The sequence below is a fragment of the Myiozetetes cayanensis genome, unplaced genomic scaffold, assembly GCF_022539395.1.
Source record: "Myiozetetes cayanensis isolate MyiCay16 unplaced genomic scaffold, myiCay2020 scf1, whole genome shotgun sequence".
Lineage (NCBI taxonomy): Eukaryota > Metazoa > Chordata > Aves > Passeriformes > Tyrannidae > Myiozetetes > Myiozetetes cayanensis.
In genome coordinates, this window is record NW_026086604.1 from 94,350,735 (window position 1) to 94,377,776 (window position 27,042).

Here is a 27,042-nt window from a genome sequence, read left to right on the forward strand (position 1 = left end):
GACTTCTCTCTGTTCTTTCTGCTTTATTTTTTCTTCTATCTGACACCTAACAAGTGCACTTTAAATATACGTTGCTACATGTATTTGCAGTCTTGGTTGTGTTTCTGTCACCTTGAACAGTCTGTTTTTACTGTCTGGTTGTGCTGACTTTCTGTCTCTTTAAATTCACTTATGACACTCAGTAATATTCCCTCCCTCTGATTATTTGCTATATTAATAGTTTTACCACACCATAACATTACATGTTTTTCTGTGACAGATACCATAGACTGATACTGTAGTCTTTATTAACAAATTTGACATGTTACTGTAACACACAGATTTTATGGCACTTTATACAAAAGAAAGTAGCCTGTTGCAGAACCATTTTGCATGAATATATCTATATTTGAAGGCACCACTAAATCTTCCATTCCCTCAGAAAGCCTCTGAATTAACTGAAATCTGTATTACAGAGGTTTTGAGGAAAAGACTCAAAAGGGACTTCCCATGATATGAGCTTCATTCTGCTCCTGCTGCAGGCTACATTATCAGAGTAGTCTTTATAAATCTAAAAGGACTTGTCTTGAAATTTGTTCGTCTTTCAGCATTCTTCTCCCATCTTTCAGTATGTCTGTTAGCACGCTGATCATTTTAAAGACAATTATTTAGGTCAGATGTGTATTTTTAGGTATAAAAATAAACCATAAAGTCATATATTTCCAGCACTTACACAGTTTCTTTTCAGTCTTGTGCTTACTGCTTTACATAGAACACCATCTCTCTCTAAAGAGATCTTTATGGAGAAGATAACCCAATAAAGGATAATAAATGTTAATGAATATTGTTTTCATGTAAGTTAAAATATGCTGCATAAAATCTGAAGATCAACCTTTATTTTATTCTGTAAGTGGCTTTTAACAGCATCTTTATCTCATGCATTTCATGCATGCTTTTGGGTCTAAGAACAATGAAAGCAAGAAGTTTGTGTGAAGTCAAAACTGCTGGCTAGAAACAGGCATTGCTCAAGTTGTTTCTCCATTTAATTTTGGACTCATTCTTTTCCTTTTTCTTTGCAGTTTTCCACTTGTCCCACAAAGTCACTCGTGTGGTTCCAGAAAGTGCTCTGCTGATTGTCCTCGGTGTCATCCTTGGTGGCATTGTATTGGCAGCAGATCACATTGCCTCCTTCACCCTGACACCAACTGTATTTTTCTTCTATTTGCTGCCCCCCATTGTTTTGGATGCTGGATATTTTATGCCAAATAGATTGTTCTTTGGAAATCTTGGCACAATCCTTTTGTATGCTGTCATTGGGACAATTTGGAATGCTGCCACAACTGGTTTATCTCTCTATGGTGTCTATCTGACAGGAATAATGGGTAAGTTTGATCTGTGAAGGCACTACTGTATACCAATGTTAGATGGGTGATGATTTACAACTTAACAACTCTTTCCAGCAGAAAAGTTCAATTTTGACAGAAGCAATTTGTAATATCTTTACCAAAGTTAAGAATGACCTGAGAAGTCATCTCTGGAGACAGCACAAAAGCAACTTGAATCCATGTCTCTCATACTGTCCTACTCTAAATGTGTGTGTACACTCTCAGTATAAAGCTCAGGATTCTTTCTGCTAATGGACATCTGGACAGAAATATACATTGAAAGGCTTGTTTCTTTCCATTTCAAAAGTTACTGTGAAATGGAAGTGCCTTCCTTCAGTCAGCTTTAATATTTAGTAAGGAATGGTTGCTGAGTGGGTATATATGTGCAACACATTTCCACATCTCTTTTTCTTTCTTCTGAGCCTGGAAATTGTAACTGAAGAGTTAGAAATTTTAGATTTACAGAACGAGGTAGCAGATGTCTTTCTAAAAGCAGACGTCTTACAAAAAAAAAAAAAAAAAAGGCCATTTTAATGAGAGCAGTCCAAAGGGGTTTGAAAGGGTGCACAGTTTCCTAAACCATAAATCCAAAAAGTGAAGATTCCCTATTGCTTGTGCTTTGCCCAAAGAAACTGTGGATTCTTGAATACTAGAAGTGTTCAAGGCCAGGTTGGATGGGGCTCTGAGCAACCTGGTCTAGTGGAAGGTGTCCCTGCCCATCATGGCAGGGGAGATGGACTGAAGGGTAGTAAGATGTCCCTTCCGACACAAACCATTCTGTGATTCTAAGATGTACTCTGTCTCAGTTATGCTACAATGAAAAGGCAAAGAGCTGATAGAACAGGCACAGAACAGCAGTGCTCAGTCCTTACAGACTGGTTCTTTTGAGACGTTATGTAACTGATGTTTGGAATATAGACAGCTATGATAAATTTTGCTTACATTTCATATATTTACCTTACTATAACTCGCATTTTGGAAGCAACAAGTTTTTCTTTAGAAGTTACAAAGGTGAGAGCTCAGATACAAACACTGTTGACTCTTTATACTGCTTCTACCATATCATATTTATAAATAAAATCAGGTTTTCAGGAATAAAATGTATGACAGAAGTATGTTGCTATTGCAACAGATTGGAAAAGGATTTCTTTATTTATATATCCAAGATGCTTTGAATAATTTTTAAAATACCACCAAATTAATTTTCTTAACACTGTGTTCTGGGGGAATATAATGAACAATAATTACTTTGATACAAATCATTAAAGGAAAAGGATTGATCTCTTTATAACATGTGAAATGCAAAAGTCAAGTGTTTTCCAAAAAAATTTTGTTTTAATTGAAAAATTCACCTATCTCTTCCTTTCCTCCCAATCAGTAAACATCTCTCAACTAACTGCAAAAGCTGGATTTGGTGTCTACATATTCTGCTTCACCATTATGCAAATATTTTAGTGATAGTGTTTACTAGAACTCTGAGCTTACAGTTAAACAGCAGAATCAGCCCTTACCACAGGTCACAGCTAAAGCTCTACAAGCTAAATAAAGGGATGTTAACAAAGGCAAACAATAAACTGACATGCCTGGTGAATTCAAATGTTTAGAAAGAGCATTAATTGGTATACTGTGGGGACTGTCTTTGCCACAAAGACATAGTATAACCTACTAGAGTTCTAATTTCAGCTATGAAAAAGGCCAGAGGAGTCTGTCCCTGATTTCAAACTGTGTCATTCTCCAGCAAAGCTGAGCAGGACTTTAAAATACCTACATGACACATACTTACTAATCCACTAAATACATTGTGTTGACCTCCAAGGTGTCAGGAAGACCTAAGCACCGTACTTTGTGAAAAACCTTGCTGTTGTTACTTACTCGATGAAGCTAGGAGAATACTGAGTTACTCATTTTCCAGAAGAGTCCACAGTAGCTTCTGGTTGAAGTTCTATGGCATATTTTTGTTTCTATTCTACTTTTTCTACAACTGAAGTGAATAATGCTAAAAATAGTATAATTAAAATGTAGAAATGTAAATCCACTACAGCCTAAGATGAACTAAAAAAAAGTGACTTTCAACTTTGCCATTCAATGGGCTTGTAGTACTGTCCATCAGTATAAGGGTGCATAATCGAAATTAGATTGCCTAGATTTCCTACACAAACAAACATAAAAGCAACTCTTTGTTTGCATTAAATACCCTTGTAGGAAAATAGAGAAGGTGATAATGAAAAAGAAATCCTTTAGAAGTGAAATGGAAAGATTAGCACCTTAACTGTTAACTAATAGTTATATCAGTCTGCTTTCCTGTAATAGGAAGAATTATCTAATCCTAAATCTTTCTGGCTGATTGAGCTGAATTGTTCCCAGTTTTCTGGAGAACTAACATGTGCAGTATTGTAGAATAATTGTGGCTGTGACTAATGCTTAGAACAGTTTTTCCTGTACCATCTAGGTCATTGCTGCAACATGCTGAGTGTGTCTAGAGGTCTTAAATTGAGCCCAGCAAATTTACCTTGTTCAGGTGTCACTGCTGTCAGCTAGTCAGTCCAGCCTCTGCTGAGCTGGTCATGTATATGGTCATGTATATGATCATGTATATGGAAATAACTTGAGTTATTAGTCTAAGTAAAAGTCTGATTCAGAAACTCCATGCCTCCTGACAGTGCTTTGTAGGAACTACAGATGTGTCCTAATCCTCCCATAAATATTTGCTCACTAGCTTTGCAAGTCTTCAAAGAATGTACCAATGATTATAATTGGTAACACATAAAAAAGATAAGCAATCTCAGTGAGCCAATTTATTTTAAAACCTTACATTCTATTATACCCTGATCTCTGATAGTTATTGTCATTGGACTTGTTCCTTCCTTAAGCATGCCAGAGAAGGACAACATTTGGTAGAACCATTAATTAGTTTCAGGTTCAAGGCTATTCTCAGAATTTTGGCACAGACTTAAGATCATTGCTTCAACCTCACTCTCACACTAAAATTAATAGATTCAGTCCTTGTTCACAGCCCAATATGTCCAAGAGTGAAGAAGACTATTTATATTTTTGAAAATATGAGGTAGTTATACGTCTGTGCAAGCTATGAATTGCTGTTTTCAGGACCTTACCAGGATTCCCATACACTGTATGGAAAACATTGGAAATGGTTTTTTTTTTGCAGATAGCAGCTAAGAGAATACATATGTCTGCAGCTCCACCAGATATATTGGTCATTGTCACATGTAACAGGGTGTTGTCTGATCGTATTTCTGGCTGCCCATAGAAGTATCCTTTCCTTGAGTAAATATGCCCATACCATTTTGTATAAAAAAGATTTGGAATCTAGTTTCTTTTTCAATTATGATCTAAGCACAAAACATTTTGAATTTGAAATTTGAAAAATTACCTCATAAGAGTTCTTTCTAGAGGAGTGGCCAAGTTGTTCTGGAAGTACCTTACAGGCAGTATTGATGCTGTGGCTATAGTTACTGACTTTCATTGCCTGATTCATGCTTCCAAACCATTTTATCAGATGAATTTCTTCTTTACCTGTAGAAATCATGCTTAATACAACTGTAGATTAATTTTGGGCATGGGCCTCTGCACTGTGTTCTAATGAATGAATTTTCTACATGTTCCTTCTTTGCTCTTCCTCATGTAATTTGGCACCATCACCTCCTAATGAACCTTGTTTCTTCCTCCATCCATTAATGAACACAAAGGGAATTTTACTGTTCTTTACTATTTCAGAAATCTTTTCCCCAGAAAAAAATGATTTGAGGATACTACTCTTGATTTCATGAAGAGGGAAAATTTTGCAAGATATTTAGGAAGCTGAGCAAAGAGATCTTTGTGATTCTCCCTTTTCTGCTCCTTTTAAAATGACAATGATGTTTGTCTCGGTCTGTTTGAATAACTGAACAAAATAACCTTAATACCTAAAAGAAGGTTAAAAAAAATACCTGGCTACACTGTTGGCAGAATTTCGTAGTTCCAAAACATTACCAAAATTCCTAAGGGGCTACAGCACAAACACATTGAGGTACATTTTGGTCCTTCATCTGTTTTTATGGTCCACTTGCAGAAAATTTAGCAGTGGCCTTATGAATCCTAATTTGGGAACAAGTGGCTTAACTGCACCTATCAATAAATGCCTACTTGAATATGGAGGCCATAACTGGTGTTCAACTGCACTGAGTGTAGTTAAGTCTCACTGTAGAAACTCTTTTTGACCTGTGACATGAACTATTTTGTAATTTTCACTTCAGAAGTACTGGTACAGTCCTCTTGACATCCTGTGAGTTCTCAGTTACCCTGTGATAATTTACTCAAGTTAGACAAACCATACCGTACACAGATACAAACTCAGTTTAAATATGGGAGTACCTTGCTGTAAGAACAGGACTGTACTTGTCCTTCTCCCAGAAACAACTTTGATACACGTGGGCCAATGCTGGATCCAACAAACCTTGCAGGAAACAAGATGGCACAGTGCAGAACTTTTTAAGTAATGTCTGCACCATGCTTTCCAGCTGATACCTTAGGATCCCTGTTTTCAAGGATTTGACATTATCTGTAATATCACAGATATTACTGTCATTACTGTCATTACTGTCATTACTATAGATAATACAGAGCTGACTCTGCTTATAATTTGTTTGCTTTCTTTTTGAAGGCGAACTGAAGTCTGGGCTGCTGGACTTCCTCCTCTTTGGCAGCTTAATTGCTGCTGTGGATCCTGTAGCTGTTCTGGCAGTGTTTGAAGAAGTCCATGTCAATGAAGTTCTGTTTATCATTGTTTTTGGAGAATCGCTTCTGAATGATGCTGTAACTGTGGTAAGTAAACTATGCATCCCAAAGTCACCCAAACTCTAGGGGGTTTCTTCTGAAGTGCGTTTTCCCCCTAAAAGAAATACTGTAGTATCCGTGTGTATCTAATCATGGGCTAGTGTAGTGTAGCTTATGGTGTTTTCTGTCTTACTTACGAACACTATATTGTGAAGATTAGATGTTTGAGCAGGAAAGCTATTTGGAGCTGGTAAGTGACATAAAAATATACAGTCCTGGGTTAGACATTTCAAATGAAGTTTCAGGGATGTAGGTTTTATTTGCCTTTGCTGTTCAAGTAGGGTTTTCATGACCCAATGAAATTAGTTCCAGGGATTTTAAGCCTTTCTTTACTGTTGTTTTTTTAATGCACATATTCTTTTCTACATATTTATGTTTTGCCTATAATTTATATGCATACCTCAACCAGTGAGAAAGAATACTCGCCAAAGTGTTTATGCCTGCTCACTCTGTTTTACTTCAATCAGATATTTATCAAACAGATATATAACAAAAATCTGATTTGGAAAAACTTGTGTGACATTTTAGAAAGTTTCTGGTTTGTTTTGTTTTTTGTTTGTTTGTTTGTTTTTTCAAACATTAATTTTTTTTTTATTTAGAAAGACTTTAATAGACTTAAAGCAACTCAAATTTCTACTGATATTTTTATTTTGATTGAAACACCTTTTCTCATAAAATTTTTTCTCACAATAAAATAGTTGATAGTTTTATAGTGCAGTGTTAGTGGTCAGGGACCAGAAAGTCCCAAAGCAGAAAGGTGCTGTACAACCAAGTTGCTATGCTGCTTCAACTCACTTTTGAATCATTTCCTATTCCTGCTCCTGCCTATCTCCAAAGGAGGCTAAGACGCTCAGTAGACTGTGTCTTAACTTTTAACAACCAAGGAAGCAAGGCACTGCAAGGTTACTGGCAGCAGCCTAACTGTTCACATGAATTTGAAAATGGCTTCCAGAGAAACTTGATTGCCCTTGGATATCAATATCATTAGTAGTTTTGGGGTATTGCCAGGAACAAATATTAAAAAAAACCTTTGATGAATTCAAGTATCAATAGCACTGGCTTTCAGAAGGAAAGGAGTTTCTGTTACTGTGAAATGAACATGAACACTCACTCTACAAATAAAATTTGATTCACTGAAGAAAATCTAGAAGAGAAGAGCAAGCATGATCAAGAGTCAGAAAGCATAACCTATGAGGAAATTTGAAACAAGGAGAGTTCTTACCTTGAAAATGGAAAGTGTGAAGAACAGAAGAAAGTAGATGATACGGCATTCTTTAAACATGAAAATATAAAAGACTATGGTTACAAAGCAAAGTAACCTGTATACTGTGACTGGGTAAATACGATAAGAATTATCAAGGTTAGTTGCAACAAGGAAAGCTGAGAAAGCCATAGTAAAGTTCTTTGTCACTGGAGGAATTAAAAACAGATTAAACAGGCATATGTCAAAAATGATGATCATCCAAACCTCATTAGACAGGGGTATGAATAAGGTTATTCATTATTTTAAAAGCTTATTATTTTAAAAGCGTTTGTACAATTATTGCAGTTTATTCTCTTTTATGTTCAACTTATGTATGTTCAATATATTTCACTTTAGTCTCTTATTATTAGCATCTTAATAATTATCTTACTTATCTTATACAGGTGATTAAATAAATCTGTCAAATACCTGGATTTTACAGTGAGAAGTGCCTTAGAAAACACGTCTCCATGTAACAATCCTTCTTATCAATAGGAAACACTGAAATGAGAAATAAAAAATTGTGGTATTTTCTTTAAAAAAAAAGAGTTTCTTCTTACTCCACTGCATTTTCTCCATTTTGAAAAATATCAGATCTGCAAAGTCTTCTCCCTCCACACAGAATTTCCCTCAGTCACACACAGTTTCAGAATTCATAATGTTGAGGCCCATAATTAGATTATTTTAATAGGCTCAATTCAGGAGCAATTATTAAATTAGTCTGCTTTTCTTTTCAGGTCCTGTACAACGTGTTTGAATCTTTTGTTACAATAGGTGCAGTGAATGTGACGGGGATTGAATGTGTCAAAGGAATAGGTGCGTAGAATTCAGTTCTGTATTTCATATGTGATATATGTACATATGTAGTATTTTAAACAAAATATTATTATTATGCTGATGGTAACTGCTATTCTTCAACCCTTTTCATTATTACTCATATTCCCACACTAGTATGGCATAGACAAATGTCTTAAGAAAATAAGTAGGTAAATATTCCTGAATATTTGGAAAACTTTAACAGATAGATCTGTTTTCTTTTGAAGAGACTCAACAGATGTGGAATTCATTTGTTAAGATCACCAAACTTGACATTTTCTTTGTATTTAATGACGTGTCCTTAGTTTTGGCCTATGCTCTCCCTCCTTGCATTCTACAGAAGTTGAGATTGCATATAGACATTCTCACTCCTTATCATTGATTGCCATCAAGTAACGTTTGCCAGTGACTATCAAGAAATTTTATTTACCTAAAAATAGAGTCCCTATTTCCAATTGCAAGCACTTACTATATTATCTTATGAATAAATGTTTTAACAGTGACTTTGACATATTCTAGAATATGCCCTTGTAAATACATTTGTTTATAGAGCATGAGAAAAAATTGTACAAATTAAATGTAATGTCTTTTGAATACAGTTAAAATGGTGAGGCTTAGCAGAAAGTAACCTTCTTTTTGTACATAATAGTACATTCACATACCAAGTGCTCAGAAGTAGTTCCTGTTGTTTTACTTTAGAAATAAACTTAGACATGTCCTCCAAAAGTTTCTCTTATTTACTAGCCATTTGCTGTTACCCCTGTGCAAGAAAATGACTTCAGTCCGTTGTATTTCTACTGTTTAAGCTGTGTTAGGTTTTGCTTTTCAGTGTCATTCTTTGTGGTGAGCCTCGGAGGGACACTGGTTGGCATTTTCTTTGCATTCCTGCTCTCACTGGTCAGTCGTTTCACCAAGCACGTGAGAATCATTGAACCTGGATTTGTATTTATCATTTCCTACCTGTCCTACCTCACAGCAGAGATGCTGTCTCTTTCAGCTATCCTGGCGTAAGTCTCTTTTTATTACTCTCTGTGAAGGGGTTGAGAAGGGAACGTGGTTTTTAAAAACATTGCAAGGAAGACCTAAATTGTATAGGACAGCTGTAAATATGACACTCTTGAAGCTTATGCTGGATACCACTGTCTTCACACTGCAGTAGATTACAGTTTGAAAATACTGTCATTCAGCCTTGAAAAGGAATGTAAGCTTTCCAGTGCAACAGTCTGCTGTGCAACATGAGAACTCTTTTGCAAAATACAGACATGACTCTTTCCTCTTAGTTATTAATAATGCTTCAGTTTTAACAGTTGTCCATTTGTATTGACATTTTTCCTTATAATTTGTAACTGAAGCAATATTTTTCAATGGCATTATGTGAATGTCATTATTTGCTGCTCCCTCTGACTTGGCTGGTCTGCTAAGGTTTGCCTAAATTTTGCCTGTTTCGGCTTGAGTACCCCTGTGGTCTCTCTTCTTTTAGTACCCATTGACTCCTGGCATACCTTTCTTCTCAGTTTTGCTTTTCATGTTTATAGATGATACAGCAGGTACATTCAAGATCTAAAAGTCTTTCCGCAAAGAGATCACTAGTTTATGTCTACTCTAAACAAGATTTAAAATTTTGCATGTAAGCAGTGTGGTAATACGAAGAGAATTGAGGTCTGTTGTGATCTAATGTAATGCTGCCTTCAGGCCTCTTGAGGTTACCTCAGCATGAATGTTTGAGATATGGTTTTTACCTAGACTGGACTCCACAATGGCTGCTGGGTGTATTTTTTCTTAGGAAGTAATGGTGGGTTTATATCGCTATGTGACAGACAGATGGAAATAATATTAAATGTTGCAGCAGATATTTTCTGAACAATTTCTTCTTTTTCTAGGATAACCTTCTGTGGCATTTGCTGTCAGAAATATGTCAAAGCTAACATATCTGAACAGTCTTCTACAACTGTAAGATATACCATGAAAATGATGGCCAGCGGAGCAGAAACTATTATCTTCATGTTCCTGGGAATTTCAGCTGTAGATCCAGATATCTGGATGTGGAATACAGCTTTTATTCTTTTGACCCTGGTCTTCATCTCAGTATATAGAGTTATTGGTAAGGGCATAATTTTCCGGTTCTTGCATTGTATTGCAATCACATATCCTTTAGCCCCCTCCCTACAAAATTTGGAGTTCTAGGCTTGTTTCTTTTAAAACATTACATTTATTTTTAGTTGAATTTATGGTTTGGTTTGGGTTAGGAGAGTAGATCTCTACAGTAAGCTTTGTCATATGCCGAAAATATATCAGGATTTCATTTTTGATGATGTAGGAGGATATGACTAGCCCAGCAGTTAACATGAATCATTCCATGGCTTTATTGACCCAGTACATGGTACTGGCAAAATCTCCCAGTGAAAATGTGAATCCTGTCAGCCATATCGTTCCTTCAGCTCATTCAAATTTGATAGTAAAGAGATTGTCTTAAGCTAATTTTATGGTTTACTTCAGGTTTAGACACACAGTGATACCAGACCATACATAATTACACTGCAGGTTCTCTGGCTTAAGAAATAATTCTCAGGGACTGATGAAAAACTGAGCAAATAAGTCTGTGGTAGGTAGCGATTACCTACTGTCAATTTACTGGGGTTATATAAGTTTGCAAACATTTCAAAACACCAGCAATGACTTGCCCAGCTATATATGTAGATCTACTGTAGTTTTGCTAAAGTCACAAAAAAAGGCATAGAATGAAGTACTTGTAGAGGATAACACATGTAGTGATTTGGTGTATGTACTTACACCTGGGAGTAAATTAAACCGGTTTATTTGCCTCTTTGTCTTGACCTAAATTCAAATAACAATTTATATGTCTATCTAGCTGGAAATTTTCCTAGACTCTGTGTTCTTACTCTGTCCCAGAGGTTCCTGAGCTGAATGAAGTGTCTAGCTCCTTGTCCTCCTTTCTAAATAGTCTGAAAGCATTGTTCATTTAGCTGCTTCTCAGTAACTGCTAATGTGCCTGAGGTGTTTAAAAGAGTTTCCAGTAAGTCTTTGACACTTTTTGTATTCCTGAAATAAGTGTTTAACAATCCTGTAATAAATGTGCTCAACAATTAAATAGTAAATATTCAGCAGTAACAATAAGCACCCACTAAAGTAATTGATCTTAGACATTGACAAATTACTAAATACCTGATGGTACTGGGCCTTATGCAATTGCAGCTCTCATACCCTGAAGGAGTCAGATTGGTGGCATGAATAAATTTTTAAGAGGCCCTTCTTACAGCGACCAGACACTCTTCCCTTGGCACAAGTTCGACGGTCTCTAAAAAGAGAAGGATCTGTTTTGCATTGGTTAACAGCACTGGCATGCTGCAGTGGGACATGCGTGCCGTGCCCTTCGGAGGAGCAGTGAAGCTGATTTCCCTCTGTGTGCTGGGAACTCTGGAACACATTGGGATAGCTAGAACTTTAGGCCTCCTGTAGCAGGCAGCATCTCACCTGTACGTCTGAAGACAGTGTCAGCATAACTAGACAACCCTTCCTAAGACGCTGACATAAATGTCCTCTTTAGTGATTTGTGAAGGGTACCACACACACTCCCTAAATCAATGCTGTTTTAACTTGTTTCTATTAAATGACCATGTGAAGATCACTGGTTATGGTGCTAAAAATTCTATTCTTTCTCAATGAATTTCAAAGATCAGGACACAAGCAGAACTTGCCCTGTAGTGCCTGTGCTAGAGGGCAGTGCTCTCAGAAGAGCTGCTGGTTCATGAAGGAGCTCCATCTTAATTCCTTCAACCAGGTGTAGAGGATAAGACACCAAGTGGGCAGCATGGTGTTACAGAGCGGGAAGTGGATGGAGTAGATTGTTACGAAAGCGGTCTGGTGGTACCGGACCATGTTACACACGGTTGGGATATTGGCATTGCATAAGGGTATTTCTAAACATGCTGACATTTGTTTTTTACAGGTGTAGTTTTACAGACATGGATTATCAACCGCTACAGAACGGTCCAGTTGGAGTTAATAGATCAGGTGGTGATGTCCTATGGTGGACTCCGTGGAGCAGTTGCTTTTGCTCTTGTTGCACTTCTGGATAAGGACAAAGTGAAAGAAAAAAGACTGTTTGTCAGCACAACTATCATTGTTGTGTTTTTTACTGTTATTTTCCAGGTAATTTAACTACTTAAGCACACTTCTTGCAAGGAGAAGGAGTCCCCCAAAAGTACTGAATGCTTAAAGCAGTTCTCAGATGAAGGTTGCATATTGTTTCACTGAACTGAAAGAATAATTGAATTTGTAATTTTAGTAACAAAGATCCCATTTTATGTTTTCATATGGGACCACATGGGACAAAACACAATTTCCTCTGTGCTAAAAATTGTTCAGACTTAGCCGCTTTGTATTAATAGTGCCAAGTTAATATCTGATTAAACATCCTTCACCTCATATGAATAACTATAGGGAACACTCCTTTTAACGGGCAGATGCAGTCATTAAGCTGATCTACATGAGCCTCAGTCCTTGTTTTAAAATATAACAGCAGTGGAACAAGAAAGTATTTAACATCCAAACAAAATAGCACTTTCTGGATGAAAAAGCTTTAATTGAAGTGGAGATATGTCAATATATAACAGCTTCCAATTTTATCTGTAGTGTATTACAGAAAGTTTAATTGTCACAAACTCCTAATATGTGGAGAAAACATCACATTCAGTGGTGAAGGACATAGTTCTACCCTTCCAGTACCATATTTTTCATATAGAAGTTGTTGGTTGTTTTCTTTTCAAACCCTTGTAATAGGAGCTGAGGGTACAGCATTTTATCTTCTAGAGAAGACAGAGATCAGCTGAGAAAGTATGAGAACCACCAAGTAACACACAAATGTGCTGTATTTTTCTTTGACAACAGCTGGAGGAAAGTCTAGGAAAACTCCTAAGTATTTATTATCATGTTTCAATCCTTAGGGACTGACCATCAAGCCTTTGGTACAGTGGCTGAAAGTGAAGAAAACTGAACACAGAGATCCAAAACTGAACGAGAAACTTCATGGCAGAGTAAGATATTTTAAAATAAAACTGTGGTATCCTTGGTATGTTTACAGAGCATTGTAAGAGAAAACAAAAATATTAGAGAAAATTTCTTTTTTTGGAAGAGAAAAGACTGTCAAATTTCAAGAGCAAAATCCTTCAAACATTTCAAAAGTTATTTTTAGGTTACTATTTGTCTCCTGTGAGGGGATACTCAACTGAAAGTTCTGGTCTTTCACTTGAGAATTCAATAGGGCTGAGGGTGCTGAGGTAATAGCACAAATAGAATATGCTCCTTTCTCTTCATTTAAAAGAGGAGAATGTTTGATTGGCAAGTGCTAGGGCAAAGCATGTGCAAGTAAGTTTATTTTTCCATCTTACAAACTGTTAATGTCTGGAAAAGGTATGAAAAGCAGGCTTTGTAGCTTGCATATTACATAGAAAGATGGTCTGCTGCCTAGTACAGACTAATTATATACTGAAATTCCAGATCAGTGGCAATAGTTTTAATGCAGCGTAGGTGCTGTGTGTCCCTGTGCTTCTTTACCCTTTTAAAAGATTTTGAAACACAATCTCTTCCAGTTCACTTTCACACATTATAAGGTTCTTATTCAGTAAAACAAAACATCAATTTTCAATGCAAATAAATGTTATAGGATGGAAGACACAGACACCACAGAATCATCGAAGTTAAAGAGATCTTCAGGAACATCTAGTTCAACCATCAACCCAGCACCACCATAATTAACCCTAAACTGTATTCCCAAGGGTCTCATCTAGTTGCCTCTTGAAACTTCCGGAGACAGTGACTCCATCACCTCCCTGGGCAGCTTATTCCAGTGTCTAGCCACTCTTCAAGTGAAAATTTTTTTCGATATCTAATCTGAACATCCCCTGGCATAACTTAAGATCATTTTAACCTCCTTTCAGGTAGCTGGAGAGAGTGACAAGGTCCCCCCGACCCTCCTCCAGACTAAACAACTGCTGTTCCCTGAGCCTCTCCTCATAACACATATTTTCTAGACCCTTCACCAACTCCAGCACCTCAGTGTTCTTTTTGAAGTGAGGGGCCGAAAACTGAACACAGTACTTGAGGTGCAGCTTCACCTGTGCCAAATATATCACCCATGTTGTTCCAAACCTAGCATCTGTGTATTCTGCAGTAATCCCTCCAATGTTCAAAGTGAAATGTTCACAACCACATGCAGAAAAAGGCCAAAATGTACCTGCAGCTGCCTTGGTTCGAAGCAACAGTTATAAGCCTCAGGACTTCTATCAACCATCTAATATAATCAGGATGAAATTTTGCTCTAGATATTAAAAGAATTGTGCCTACTTCTACTCTGAGGGGAGTATGGGTTCCTGAAACTTCTAAAAAGATACACTAGGGAAATTGTTCAACTGATTTAATCACCAAAACTAATAGTGGCTGATGTACTTCATAGGCCAGAAATGGAGATGTTAAAATGAGTCAATAAAAAGATTTAAAATTGAATGTTAAAATGGGGATCTGAGTACCTTCTTGCTGAGAACCTTGTAATTCAAGAATAGTTAGTGAATTTATAAAGAACTGATTAGAAAGCTCAGGACCTTTAAAGAAAAGCTTATAGTACTTAGTATTTCTGTAAATGTGAAAAAAATTTGCTTAACAGCAATAAAATTATTCTGCATAGTCACCTTGTCTAACTTAAAAAAAAAAAAAAACCAACTATTTTCTAATTATGCTTTTTATTTCTGTGAAGATCTTAACTCCACTTTCACTTTCCTAGGCCTTTGATCACATTCTTTCTGCTATAGAAGACATTTCTGGACAAATAGGCCATCATTATCTGAGAGACAAGTAAGTAGTAACTAACTTGGAATGTTGAAATACTGCTAGGAAATCTTATCTGTACATTATGACTTCTTAAGCCTGTCAGTTTAGGGAAAGCAAGGATGTAGAATGGAGTTTAAGAGGTTATATACTGAAAAATACAGCAAATGTGAAAAGAGTGTATTTTTGTCCCCTTAAACTGGAATCTGTTCTTTCTCATCTACAGTTCAGATTATGCCTTTTTTAGGTGCCTCAGTTCACATCCAGGAGTCAGATTCTCTTGAGGTTGGAGAACTGGCTATTTGCATAAGTTTTAAGCTAAAATGTTAATGTTGGTACTTTTCTGTAATACTACATTTCATGAAAAATATTTATGTGTGGAGGCACTAAAAAACCTCAGCTACAACTGGGCTAGCTATTTATCCTATTTCTATGAAGGATGTGTTCAACATCTCTGAAAGTGATGGCAGAGGGTGATTTGTAATGACTTTGATAGTTTTAGCCTATTAGTTTGGAACCAATAATGAACCATTCCCCTCTGTTTATAGCTGATTCATCTTCAAAGAAGCAAAATATCTGAGCTGAAAGATACACCGTTTGCTTTAAAGTACATGTGAACAGTTACCAATGTGATGAGCACACTTCCACATTTAGGTGAATAAGTGTGGAAAAAAGGAATTAAATCTGGACATCTTTAAGAGTGTTATTTCAGGTTAGGCTGTTCTCTTCGTGGAGTTAGGTCATTTCATAGGTGCAGGCAGTCACAGTTTTGACCTGCTAACCCTTTGATGACTCAACATGCCAATTCCAATCCAAAAGGCTGTGCTAGCTTTCTGCAGAGCACTCCCCTAACCCTTCCTGAGAAGCTGAGTCTGTTAGCTTAGGCTTAGCATTATGCTTATGCAACTATACAGTTCCTAGGCTGGAGCTAGACTGTAGTGGAACTCAAGCAGAATTACTCACCTGTCTGCATCCAGTTGTAGGGACAGTCTCTTTCCTTTCCTTTTGCTCTTCATTCATTTATGCATTGAAGAATTTTCCTGAGGCATTCCAGACTGAACGTCTCCTTTCTTTTGGTCTAAATTTGTAGTTTACCTTTGGGCAATGAATTTCAGTGGGCTATATATAATATGGGAGAATACATTCCCAAATTTCAAAATACTGCCTTGAAGATGGAGCTATATTTTTAAGTGGCAGATTAGAGTCTGACTTCCTGTATGTCAGAAAGTAATCTCCTTGAATAATAAGGAGTAGCTTAATGCAGATTCATGGTTAAGTGTGTGGTTTGGTGACTAAGGTATTTTGAATGAGACCATCTTAAGGCTACCTTTTGGACTCTATATGCATGAAAGTGCTTCCTCAGAGAAATGGCAGCTTCTACCAGCCTAACTGATGGGCTCAGGTGGGCCAGCCTGAATTGCAGCCTGCTTGTCAGATGTTCTGGCTAGAGAAAGGCAATAGTTATCAACTCTGTGAATAATGTTTAATACAAAAAGGTTTCAGCAATCCAGATAAGAAGTTGGAAACTCAAAATAGCCATTGGGCAAGATGGATAGAGTTACTTTGAACAATAGTCTCCAAAGTTGCCTCATGCCCTTTAGAGGAAATCTTGAGGAAGTTAAATGAAAGTACAACAGCCTTTATGTTCTGGACCTTACATACTGAAATGGCAGATACCCTACTATCAGATAATCTTGGAAATGTAAATCACAGAAAATACACATCACTACTATGCCCCAGAGCAGAGTACATCAATGGTATGAATAATGCCCTCTGGTAGAGCTTTTGGAGGGGCACTGTTGTGATCTGATTTTCTAGTGTAGCTGTCCTACAATGCAGATGGGGAAAAGCAGATTATTTTCCAAAGGAAAGAAGAAAATTAAACATAATCAGAAGCAGAAAAATAAGGGAGCATGATTCCCAAAGTATAAAAGGTCTTACTGAATTTGAAATGGGATACTGTAATCATAGCACTCTTGTTGTTGTAGTAGTGTTGGTAAGTGAACAGATTAAATGCTTTGTGACCGCTGTACAAGTCTGTAGCAGGCTTTTCCTTAACTTTCTTTACATGCTAATTGAAAAGCTTCAAAACACAAATCCCTCACAATCATGTGTTCCTCATTTTTTGAAGAGTGTTTAGCTCAAAAAATGTAATTTATGCTAAACTAAAAATGCTGTGAAACTAAAATTGCATGTTGCCATTAACACGGTTTGTTTAAATTATCAGGTGGTCCAATTTTGATAGGAAATTCCTCAGAAAAATACTGATGAGAAGGTCTGCTCAAAAATCAAGAGACCAAATCCTTAATGTTTTCCATGAGCTCAACTTGAAGGATGCAATTAGCTATGTGGCTGAGGTACTTATGAATACTTGTTGACATATTATAGCATCACTTGATTTTTAAAATTTATAATATTACCTAAAGTTGATATATTGCAGAAGATGTCTAAAGGAGAAGTATTTCCATCTCTATCTGCCTTTTTTTTATTTTTTTTTAAATGTGTTTTGAGTGTCGGTGTTATTGAGAAGCTGCAGTTCTCGGTATTATGCTTGATTACCAAGTACTAGTATCTAGTACTTACGTCAGTGTTTCTTTTCTGTTGGATTTTACTGAATATCTTTGTTTCTATATTCACTACATGAAAAAAAACTGGAGGGATATTGTCTTTCTGAATGTGTCAACAGAGTCTGGCTCCTGCAGAAGAGTGGTTCTGTGTGGTGACAAATCTAATTTGAAGAAGTTTACCTCCAAATGGTGTGGATATATGGCCAAAATAGGGGACTGCTAATCTTGATCTGTCAGATCATCATAGCACACACACACAAAAAAAGTGGGAATAGTAAATTTATTTCAATGGAATCATAACCCCCACAAATCAAAAATTAGGATTAAATGATACAACAAATATCATAGAATCATAAAATCATAGAATTAACTGGGTTGGAAGACACCTTCGAGATCATCAAGTCCAACCCTTGATCTAACCCCACTGTGATTACTAGATCACATTCTTGAAGCCAAAATTAGACACTTCTAGGTCCTGTCTGGGTTAGTTTCTTTTCTCTCTCTCCTTTTTTTTTTTCCTTTCCCCAGCAGACACTTGCTCCTTTCTAATAGGAAGGTTCGTTGTTTTCACATCTGATATCAATTGCAATCACAGAATTTTGAAGTTAGGGGAACTTCAGACTTGCAATAGGAGAAATTTTTCAAAACTACAGAATAGAAGAAAGTTTCCAACCTTCTGCTGGAGTACCTATCTCAGATTGAAGCAATGTTACCAGATTGTGTAAGAATTCCCAGTCTTCTTCAGTATAAAACTAGTCAGCTTAGTTCGAATAGCCACAAATGTGCAGTGTTCTCACAGTGTGAAGGACAGTTTTAAATGCAATATTTTTAAAGGTAATCTTTGAAATTATAATCTATCTATGCCTGTAATCTCCAACTGAACTTCTTTTCACAGCTAGGTAATATATCAGTTAATTTCCTTAATTTAAATAAAATAAATCATGACTACAACTGATAGTACTACTGCTACTAAGCTTTTTTTTTTCTTCTTTTTTTTAATGAGCTACAGCCAGGTGGACTTCTTCCAGTGAAACATGTAATTTCAAAGATTAAATTCAGAAAACAAGAAGAAATTCAGAAATTATGTTAGTGTGAAAAATGGGAAGTAGTTCACAAGAAAAGCAAATACTTCTTTTTGAGATTTTGTAAATTACTCATTTGGTTTTCAGACCATCTGAGCTCAAGAACTAATTTTCCTTCTTGTGATGCTTTCTGGGTCACACCTCAGAGGAAGAAAGTTAGATAATACACTGATGTGGATGAGCATGAAAATCATGTTCAGTTCCAGTGTTGAATTTACTCTGTAGATTTATTACAGTATTTCTTCTCTTTAACAGATGCAAAGGGCTCTATAGATCACTAAATCATGCAGATTTAGCACCAGAATTTTTGAACAATAATGTCTTCAGTCCCACATAGTAAAGTCAGATTACTAATTTTTTAGGAAAGTAAACACAAGAAAATGGACTTTTCCTACCTTAGTCCAAATGTTATTTGTGTATATTGTGTCTTGCAGATAAATTCTATTGGTGAATGTTTACTTATGTGATAATAATAGACAAAGAAATTAGAAGTTCTCCAAGCTCTACAGAAGTTTTGCAACATAGTTTCTTCCAGTGGAAATTAGTTAAAAGTTGTGAATCCTAAAGTCATATCACTTTTCTCACTTTATATTTGCTTCAGTGATACACTGCTTTAAGAACCTTTTCTGGACTTCTCAAACATATCTTTGAACTAAATATCTATGAATTACAAGCTGAAATTGAAACTGAAGTAATTTCTTTCAGGACAAGTAAAGATCTGCTTTCCCCAGTTGCTTACTTCTCACTTTCAAGAAACTGAAGAGTTTAAAAATTATTTTATATTTTTTCCTTTGTTCAGCTCTGCTGTTATGTTGCATCTGTATAATGAACAGGATCTTGAGAGAGTTCAGTGTCAACCTAAATAAATTCCTTACAGCTGAGAGAGGAAAACCTAAGCCAAGCAAAATGAAAATAATCCAGAGCAGGTGAACAGAAGTGACTTAAAATACTTACAGTTCATAACTTGTTCTGGCTAAAATTCCTCCATTGGTGATATGGTATGACGTATGTATGAAACATTAAACTTGATTTGAAAAGAAAGTCAGATTCACCTAAGAAAATGGATGCTGTCCCAGAATGTAATTTTATTAACTTCAAGTTTTCTGCAGAATCCAGAGTGTACTTCTTAATGTCATTAGTCTGATCCAACATATGCTGTAACATGTACATGGGCTACCACAGCAAAATAAAGACTTTATTTGATTTGCTCTATGAATATCAAAATGTAAAGGGAACACAGTACAGTTAAAATTGGAGAAATGTACAAAAATCTCTTTCGATGTTCTTCAAGGGAAATGGCTTTTTTTGATGTTTTCTTTATTACTGTTTAAAATTTAGGGACCTGCTATGCAATTTCTCTCTGCCATGATTTAAAACCATAGATTGGTTCAGCCTATGTAACCACAATGTCGCCCAAAAAATACCTTTCACCTAAAAAAGAGATTATGTAAGCTGCAGAGAAATCTGTGAAGACATAAATCTGAGTTTTTCCAGCAGTTCACTTCTGTACACTAGTTTTAGAACTGAAGGAAAATCTCATCCCTTCAGTATCTCATTCTGTCATGCCGTAACCACTTTCAAATAGCCTTGTAGACTTCTGTTACCGCTTAACACTTGCTGCTTCCTGGTACAGAACAGAAAACTTTGTCTTTTATTTTTGAAAATGCTACTGTTAGTGCAGTGATGTGTCAATCCATAGAAATCTATATGTTTATTCCTATGCACTTGGCTTGAAACATGGTACAAAGTAAAATTGCAAATCTACTGAGGCCTAAGAAGTCACTCACCTCCTCAAAATCAATTTATAGGAGTGGAATAGTTTTTCTCCTGGCTTTGTTCATGGGGCTAATGTTACTCAACGTAAAGAAACCATAAACGGTTTGTATTTGTTACCTAAATACAACTTTTCCCATGCTTCTTGTGTCACATAAGTACAGCAGTCTCACAAATTATCTGCATTTTCTGATACCATTTTATCCTAGGTGTAATATGTAATACGTCTTGTTTCTTCCTGTGACCAGGGAGAACGTAGAGGTTCGTTGGCATTTATACGTTCTCCAAGTACAGACAACATGGTGAATGTGGATTTCAGCACCCCACTTCCAAGTACTGTGGAAAGCTCTGTCTCTTATTTACTGTAAGTAATGTGGACTGATGGGGACGTATATGAGAGGAAATTGAAACAGTGTCAAAAAAACTGAAAAATGCAGTTTACAGGGGCTTTGTTCGCTACTATTTTTTACCTTTAATTAATATTTTCTCTCACATTTTCTTTTTATTTTACATACAAACTGTTTTTTCAGTAAAAGCAAGTAAGATGAAGCAGACATCCAAATTAGAGTTGTTTCATTTGCCTTTGGTTCACCAGCCGCTCTATACATGGCTAGATGTTATTTCTGTATCTGCTCCAGAATAAGTCAGGAGAGAAGCAAGGAAAAAAATCACCGCTTCCATAACTCTTTGATGAATCTCTCACTGAACAGACCATGTGTTACGTAAACTGTGAAATTAATGCTACATCCACCTGAAAGACAAAACCCAATAATCTTATCACATTTCCCATTAGGCATTTGCTTGCTTATTTTCATTTAGCCAATTCTTACCCTTCCTTTTTTTTAAAAAAAAAACCTTCATCTTCTTTTCTTCCTCTTGTTTCTCATCTTCCTTTTAATTACTCCTCTTCAGCAATTAATGATTTTTAAAACTGCTGTTTGTGCTCTTCTTCAGGAGAGAAAAAGCTGGGCCGGTTTGCCTTGACATGCAAGCTTTGGAGCAGAGGAGGAAAAGTATCCGGGACACGGAAGATACACTTGCTCATCACACCCTACAACAGTACCTGTATAAACCCAGGCAGGAGGTGAGAGCAAAAGGCTAACACTGGACTGTTTTCCAGTCTAAAACTAGGAGATGTTACGAACCAAAACTTGGGAGCCAAACTCGAAAGGAGACAACTCACTGCAAAATCTGCACCCTTGAGGAAGATGGGCTCTTCGTCTGCGTGCTTTCTCGCTTGAGAACATGCCTTTTTAACACAACTAGTGCCTTTGAAATCACTGAGGCCAGTGCAATGCAGAACTATGTCCAACATAGGTTCTGATCAGGATTAAATGGGGTGTATCAACTGAAGTAATTCAGACACTCATAGGGAGAGGCTTACTTTGAATGACAGTCCACTTTTACATATTTAAAATTCCTGGACTTACACAGGTTTCATAGAGAAGAAAGAAAAACAGGAGTTTCATTAATACCTTCAGACTAGTTTTTGGTTCATTCTTTCCTATGGAGTTGTTTACATTTCCATGACACTGATTGAATGCATTGATTCAGGGTTTCCAGCTGTATTTCTAAATAAATGAATATTGTCTTCCCTTCCTGGCCACAGCACAAACACCTGTACAGTCGACATGAGATCATGCACAATGAAGATGACAAACAAGACAAGGAGATTTTCCATAGGACAATGAGGAAACGCTTAGAATCTTTCAAGAGTACCAAACTAGGAATAAACCATCCCAAGAAGCTCAATAAAATCCACAAGAGAGACCGGGGCCAAAAAAGGGTAAAATTCTTTCACAAGGACCCAGATAAAGCCACCTATTGTATAAACTAAGGGGTGGGGAGGGCAGGGAGGACTCTGAAGGGTCCTATGTCCTGCATTTATCTCTGTCCTATAGAACTTCATGAATGTAAAAGACCTAAGCAAGAAGAGATTAAACTATGAGGTAACTCAAGGGGCATCTTCTCACACTCTCCTTTTCTCTATGTTTCGGGACTCTTCTCCTGGGTGAGAGGTTTCTGATCACCTGGAAAACAACAGACCCTGAACCATCCTACAACACTGTGGGGAGATTTTGCAGGATAGAGGCAGCAGGGAGGCACTACAGCACAGAGTATTCAACCAAACTGATACGAAACTAAGAGCGAACACAGAGCATACAAAGAGACAAAGTTTCCTTTTTTTACCCTGTACATGCTACCAGCGTAGGTGGGAAACTAATGGCATCCATACTGAGTCTCAAGCACAGAGTACAACAGATTTCAGGGTAATGCTGCTGGACTCATCATTTCAAAGGGTGTCACTGCCATTGCTATTTGAAGACATTGGCATTTTTGGTCACCTTGTTTGCTTTCTTTTCAGAGGAACAGCAGTGTCATACCAAATGGAAACATTCCTTCAGAAAATCCAGTACAAGATTTTACTTTGAAGGAAAAAGGTAAAATGACTCATTTTCATTAACTGCATTTTACCAGCTACATTACTAGTAAAGCATCACTAAAAGGTTTTGTGATATTCAACGGCGAAACTGAAAAGGGACTTCTAGTAACAATTTACAACTCAGAGCAGCGATCTTCTCCATGCTTAAATGCAGTGTCTCTATGGTTTAGAAGTGATTTTTCTAGGAAGCTGGATGACAAACAAAATTTTAATTGGCCTTTTTACTCACATTTTTAAAACACAATTTTTGAATTTTGTAAACAGTGCAGTGGCTACAACACTGTAGTGAAATGAACATTCAGTTTCCTTTTGGATAGGGTGTGCAGAGCTTCTAACATTTTTCTTTTTCATCACAGCAGGATATGTCTGCCCAGACATATCAGTCATATAAAATTCAGTAGTTGAAATGACATTCCGATCTGAGTTAAAGTCCATTGTTTTAGAAGGGTTTGAATCAGAGTTGAGGCTAAGAAAGCACGTTAGTAGTCAAGGAGAGGGAAGCTTTGAAAGGATCACAGAGTCAGAGGCCAGTTTCAGTGCTGAGTCACCCTTCATCATCAAATCTAAAACACAGATCAACCTTGGAAGTGTAGTCGGAAGCTGACCAGTCTGGGGAGTAGTCCTTGCAAAAGCTGGTTTTCATGTAAAGCCCCAAATTCTTTCATGCTTTAGCCATGTGATGGATACTAATATGTTTACTATCTAATTATAAAACAATGTGTCACCTTAAAACACTTTAAAATGTGGTTAAAAGCCACTGAACTAACTTTTATTTGTGTTCTTTTCTCTATTTATGCCTGTAACCCCTGGATGTCAAAGACAACTGAAGTGAAATAGAGAGGGATTCATTTTTCTTGATAGCTCCAAGCAAAAGTATTTTTCTTTATGTATTTTCTTTGATTCATTTACTGAGTGTTATTTTTCTTTGACTTACAGGGGCAGTACAGGTTGGCTTCCTAAGTGTAATTTTCTAGAACTTTTTTGCATGGGAAAAGCTTTTCAAATATTCATTAGTAGGTCATTCAATGGTGTCTTATTAAGGAACTCTGTAAGGTGTCAACATCTACTTAAAACAAAAAAGCTTAATTGTAAGACAGTCTTAACAAGTAGTTTAGCAGCTATTGCAGAACTTATTCTAATGCAGTAAAAGCAGCAGTGACCCCATTAGATTTAAAATTAATCAGGATATAAATGACCTTTATAAAGTGATGAAAATGCAGCCACTGGTCATTGTAATGGAGCTTTTGTCAACTCATGAGCATTTAAGACACAGAACACAGCAAGGAGCAGTGTTGCCATGTCATATGTTGGTGCGTTTAAGTTCCAGGAAGGCAATTCTGTTAGGCAAAAGCTTGACCAGACTGTGACATGTCTTTCTATCACAGCACCAGATGTTAATGCAAGCCAGAAACCTGCACTGAGTTTCTTGATATAAATAGTATCTAAGCTGCAAACTGTATATACATTCCCATTCCCATTTCAGTGCTACAACTGTTGATTAAATTTTGCCCTTATCTAGAACCTTGTTAAGGATATATCTGATGACTATGCCAGCATCAAACCATCATGAAATAGCATTTTCTATCAGAACTGATAAAAATGTCTAATCAAATTGGACTTTTCTTTCCCTTCCTCCTCCTTCCCCCCCACAGATTTGGAGTTTTCTGAATCAGAAGAAAATAATGATTATGAGACTTTGCATCTGGGCAAAGGAGTTGATTTCCTGGCTAATGTGACGCAACAAAATTTCACAGATAATCCTACTGGTAAAAATATTTATTTCCTACAAAGTTTTTTTCTCTCAAATGTTTAAAAAGGTATTAAAAATGCTGATGATTTAGCCTGGAGGTTTGTTGTTGTTGTTGTTGTTTGCTTTAATTTTATGTGTTCTACTTGAAAATATATTTGCTTAATATTAATGTTAACATAACAAGTTTTGGATATCTGGATGTATGGAGAACATCAAATTTGCTACCGATGGAAGTTGTGAACCTGACTACCTAAAACTGTTTTAAAATTATTATTTCTAGCAACAGAAAATGTTATTTTAGAATTGTCTTACCTCACAAGACCAGTCAATATTAGTCCTTTGGAACTGTTTTCTACTTGCATTGGAAGCTTTTTGTTGTAAGAAGTTTTGTTCTTCTTATTTCAGACAAGATTTCTCCTAAATTCACAACTCTCTCAGATCATTTACAGGTTCATAGAAGCCACTGAAAAGAGTAGATTTGCAACATTTCTGGAACAATCATTGCATTCGATTTCCAGCCCTGAAAGGCTCCAAAATATCAGATTGGAAGCATAACACTATATAGAACAGAAATCAGATAATATGAGTTATAAAGTTTTAAAATGTAGCATTTTTCTTTAGCATTTTTGCGTTTGAATTTTTCAGCATGACATTGCTTCATATGTAGCATGGTGCATTTAGTGAAGAAAAATGCTTGGGTCTGTACTCTTTTAGCAAACATGCTGATACAGACTTCTCACTGTTTCATGGCAAATTCTATGTTTGAATATGTATAAAGACACCTAGAAATAAGTGGGTAGCAAGATGCAGGCCTAAAATGTTTCTGTAAAAGCATTACAAACTTGGTATCTGTATTAACAGTCTCCTGTAGCTTACTTTTGACTGTTTCCTGTTTCCTGGCCTGCTTTAGTTACCTCACACAAATCTCATTCCTTTATGGAGTGGTGAAGCTGGTGTTTGTTTGTTTGTTTGTTTTTCATGTTTTCCCATATTTTCTTTCTTTTTTGTGGATTTGATATGAATTTTCTGCAGTTATTTTATGTTGTGCCTTTTTTTTTTTCACTTAAAATTTGTGGACTTATTTCTTCTTTTATTGACTTTTTTTTGTCTCCAGATATCCTAAACATAACTGCATATTGGATATAATATTAATCTTTTCCCTTTAATAGAAATCCATATATATCTAGCAATAACCAAGGTATATGTGTGTATAATGGTCTGTATACTGGCTTAGTCACACCTATAGCAGTGTGTATCAGCTTACTTTTTTCCACCAACAGCCATTCTCCTTTTACAAAGCATCTTGCTGTATTATCAAGAAATTATACTGATTAATTTTACTTGTCCCTTGTGAATTTTTTTTTTTTAGGAATTGATAATCCAGTATTTTCAGCTGATGATGATCAAAGCATCTACATGAAATTCTCACCGTGGTTATCTAGTGAAGATACTGTGGTACCATCACAAAGGGCCCGAGTGCAGATCCCATATTCTCCAAACAACTTCAGACGGCTCACTCCATTCCGGCTCAGCAATAAATCAGTAGATTCGTTCCTTCTAGCAGATGGCCCAGAGGACCGACCCAGAACTTATCTCCCAGAATCAACACATATGTAATATTTTAAATAATGTTACCGCCTTTATTTTTAACCAGCCTTCTTATGAATCCTGACTACTGAGAAGTAAACTTACTTTTCTGATTTTTCCTCTTCTAGAACATCTATTTCCTTCTGATTTCTTTGTACAACTAAACATCTTCTATTTTCCTCCAACTTAATTAACAAAACATCTTTCTATTTTCCTTCTGCAGAAGACCTATTTCAAGCTGTTCAACTATTTGGGGTCCAGTGCCTTGCTATTTTTACAGCAGATAATGGTCCTTCTTTTTGTTTTGACTTGAATATTTCAAATGCCAAGAAAATAGTATTCCAAGTATCAGAATATTGTGCACCCATTTTCAAGAGGCTTCAGGTTTTTTGGTTGGTTCTAGATGATAAAACTGATACCTGAATTCCCTAAATGGAGTATGATTTTTGACTCTTTTGCTAAGAAACCTTGAGTCAGTTCTGAACATTTGTCCAGATTATTTACCCAGTACCCAGGAAGGAAAATGGCACCACTACTACAATACAAGCACTCAGTGACACTGCTGATGTATCATTATATAAGGAATTTAAAATGAATCATGTTTACTAGGATGTATCAGTTCCCTTGTGTGGACAGAGATAATTACACCACAGTATTGTGGGGAAGCAGTATTCTAGTTAGAGCTTTATGCTTAAACTATGAGTTTATCTTAATCCATATCTTACTATGAAACTAGAAAGAGAC

The 27,042-nt window shown here is 36.4% G+C and overlaps 1 protein-coding gene across 4 annotated transcripts in view; it reads left to right on the plus strand.

Annotated features, from left to right (window-relative positions):
- The window catches only part of SLC9A3 (solute carrier family 9 member A3), a 58,234-nt gene that overhangs the window by 25,173 nt on the left and 6,019 nt on the right, over window positions 1–27,042 (plus strand). The window contains exons 2-16 of one of the 4 annotated variants that reach the window (XM_050324491.1): window positions 1,059–1,361; window positions 6,025–6,185; window positions 8,178–8,256; window positions 9,086–9,263; window positions 10,137–10,357; window positions 12,224–12,426; window positions 13,221–13,310; window positions 15,053–15,123; window positions 17,324–17,453; window positions 20,767–20,882; window positions 21,473–21,602; window positions 22,128–22,304; window positions 22,884–22,959; window positions 24,614–24,727; window positions 26,081–26,324. In XM_050324491.1, the coding sequence (XP_050180448.1) occupies window positions 1,059–1,361; window positions 6,025–6,185; window positions 8,178–8,256; window positions 9,086–9,263; window positions 10,137–10,357; window positions 12,224–12,426; window positions 13,221–13,310; window positions 15,053–15,123; window positions 17,324–17,453; window positions 20,767–20,882; window positions 21,473–21,602; window positions 22,128–22,304; window positions 22,884–22,959; window positions 24,614–24,727; window positions 26,081–26,324 (2,293 nt within the window). Of the gene's footprint in view, window positions 1–1,058; window positions 1,362–6,024; window positions 6,186–8,177; window positions 8,257–9,085; window positions 9,264–10,136; window positions 10,358–12,223; window positions 12,427–13,220; window positions 13,311–15,052; window positions 15,124–17,323; window positions 17,454–20,766; window positions 20,883–21,472; window positions 21,603–22,127; window positions 22,305–22,883; window positions 22,960–24,613; window positions 24,728–26,080; window positions 26,329–27,042 lie in introns of those variants that run through there. The other 3 variants (XM_050324501.1, XM_050324477.1, XM_050324483.1) reach the window with 3 other exon arrangements.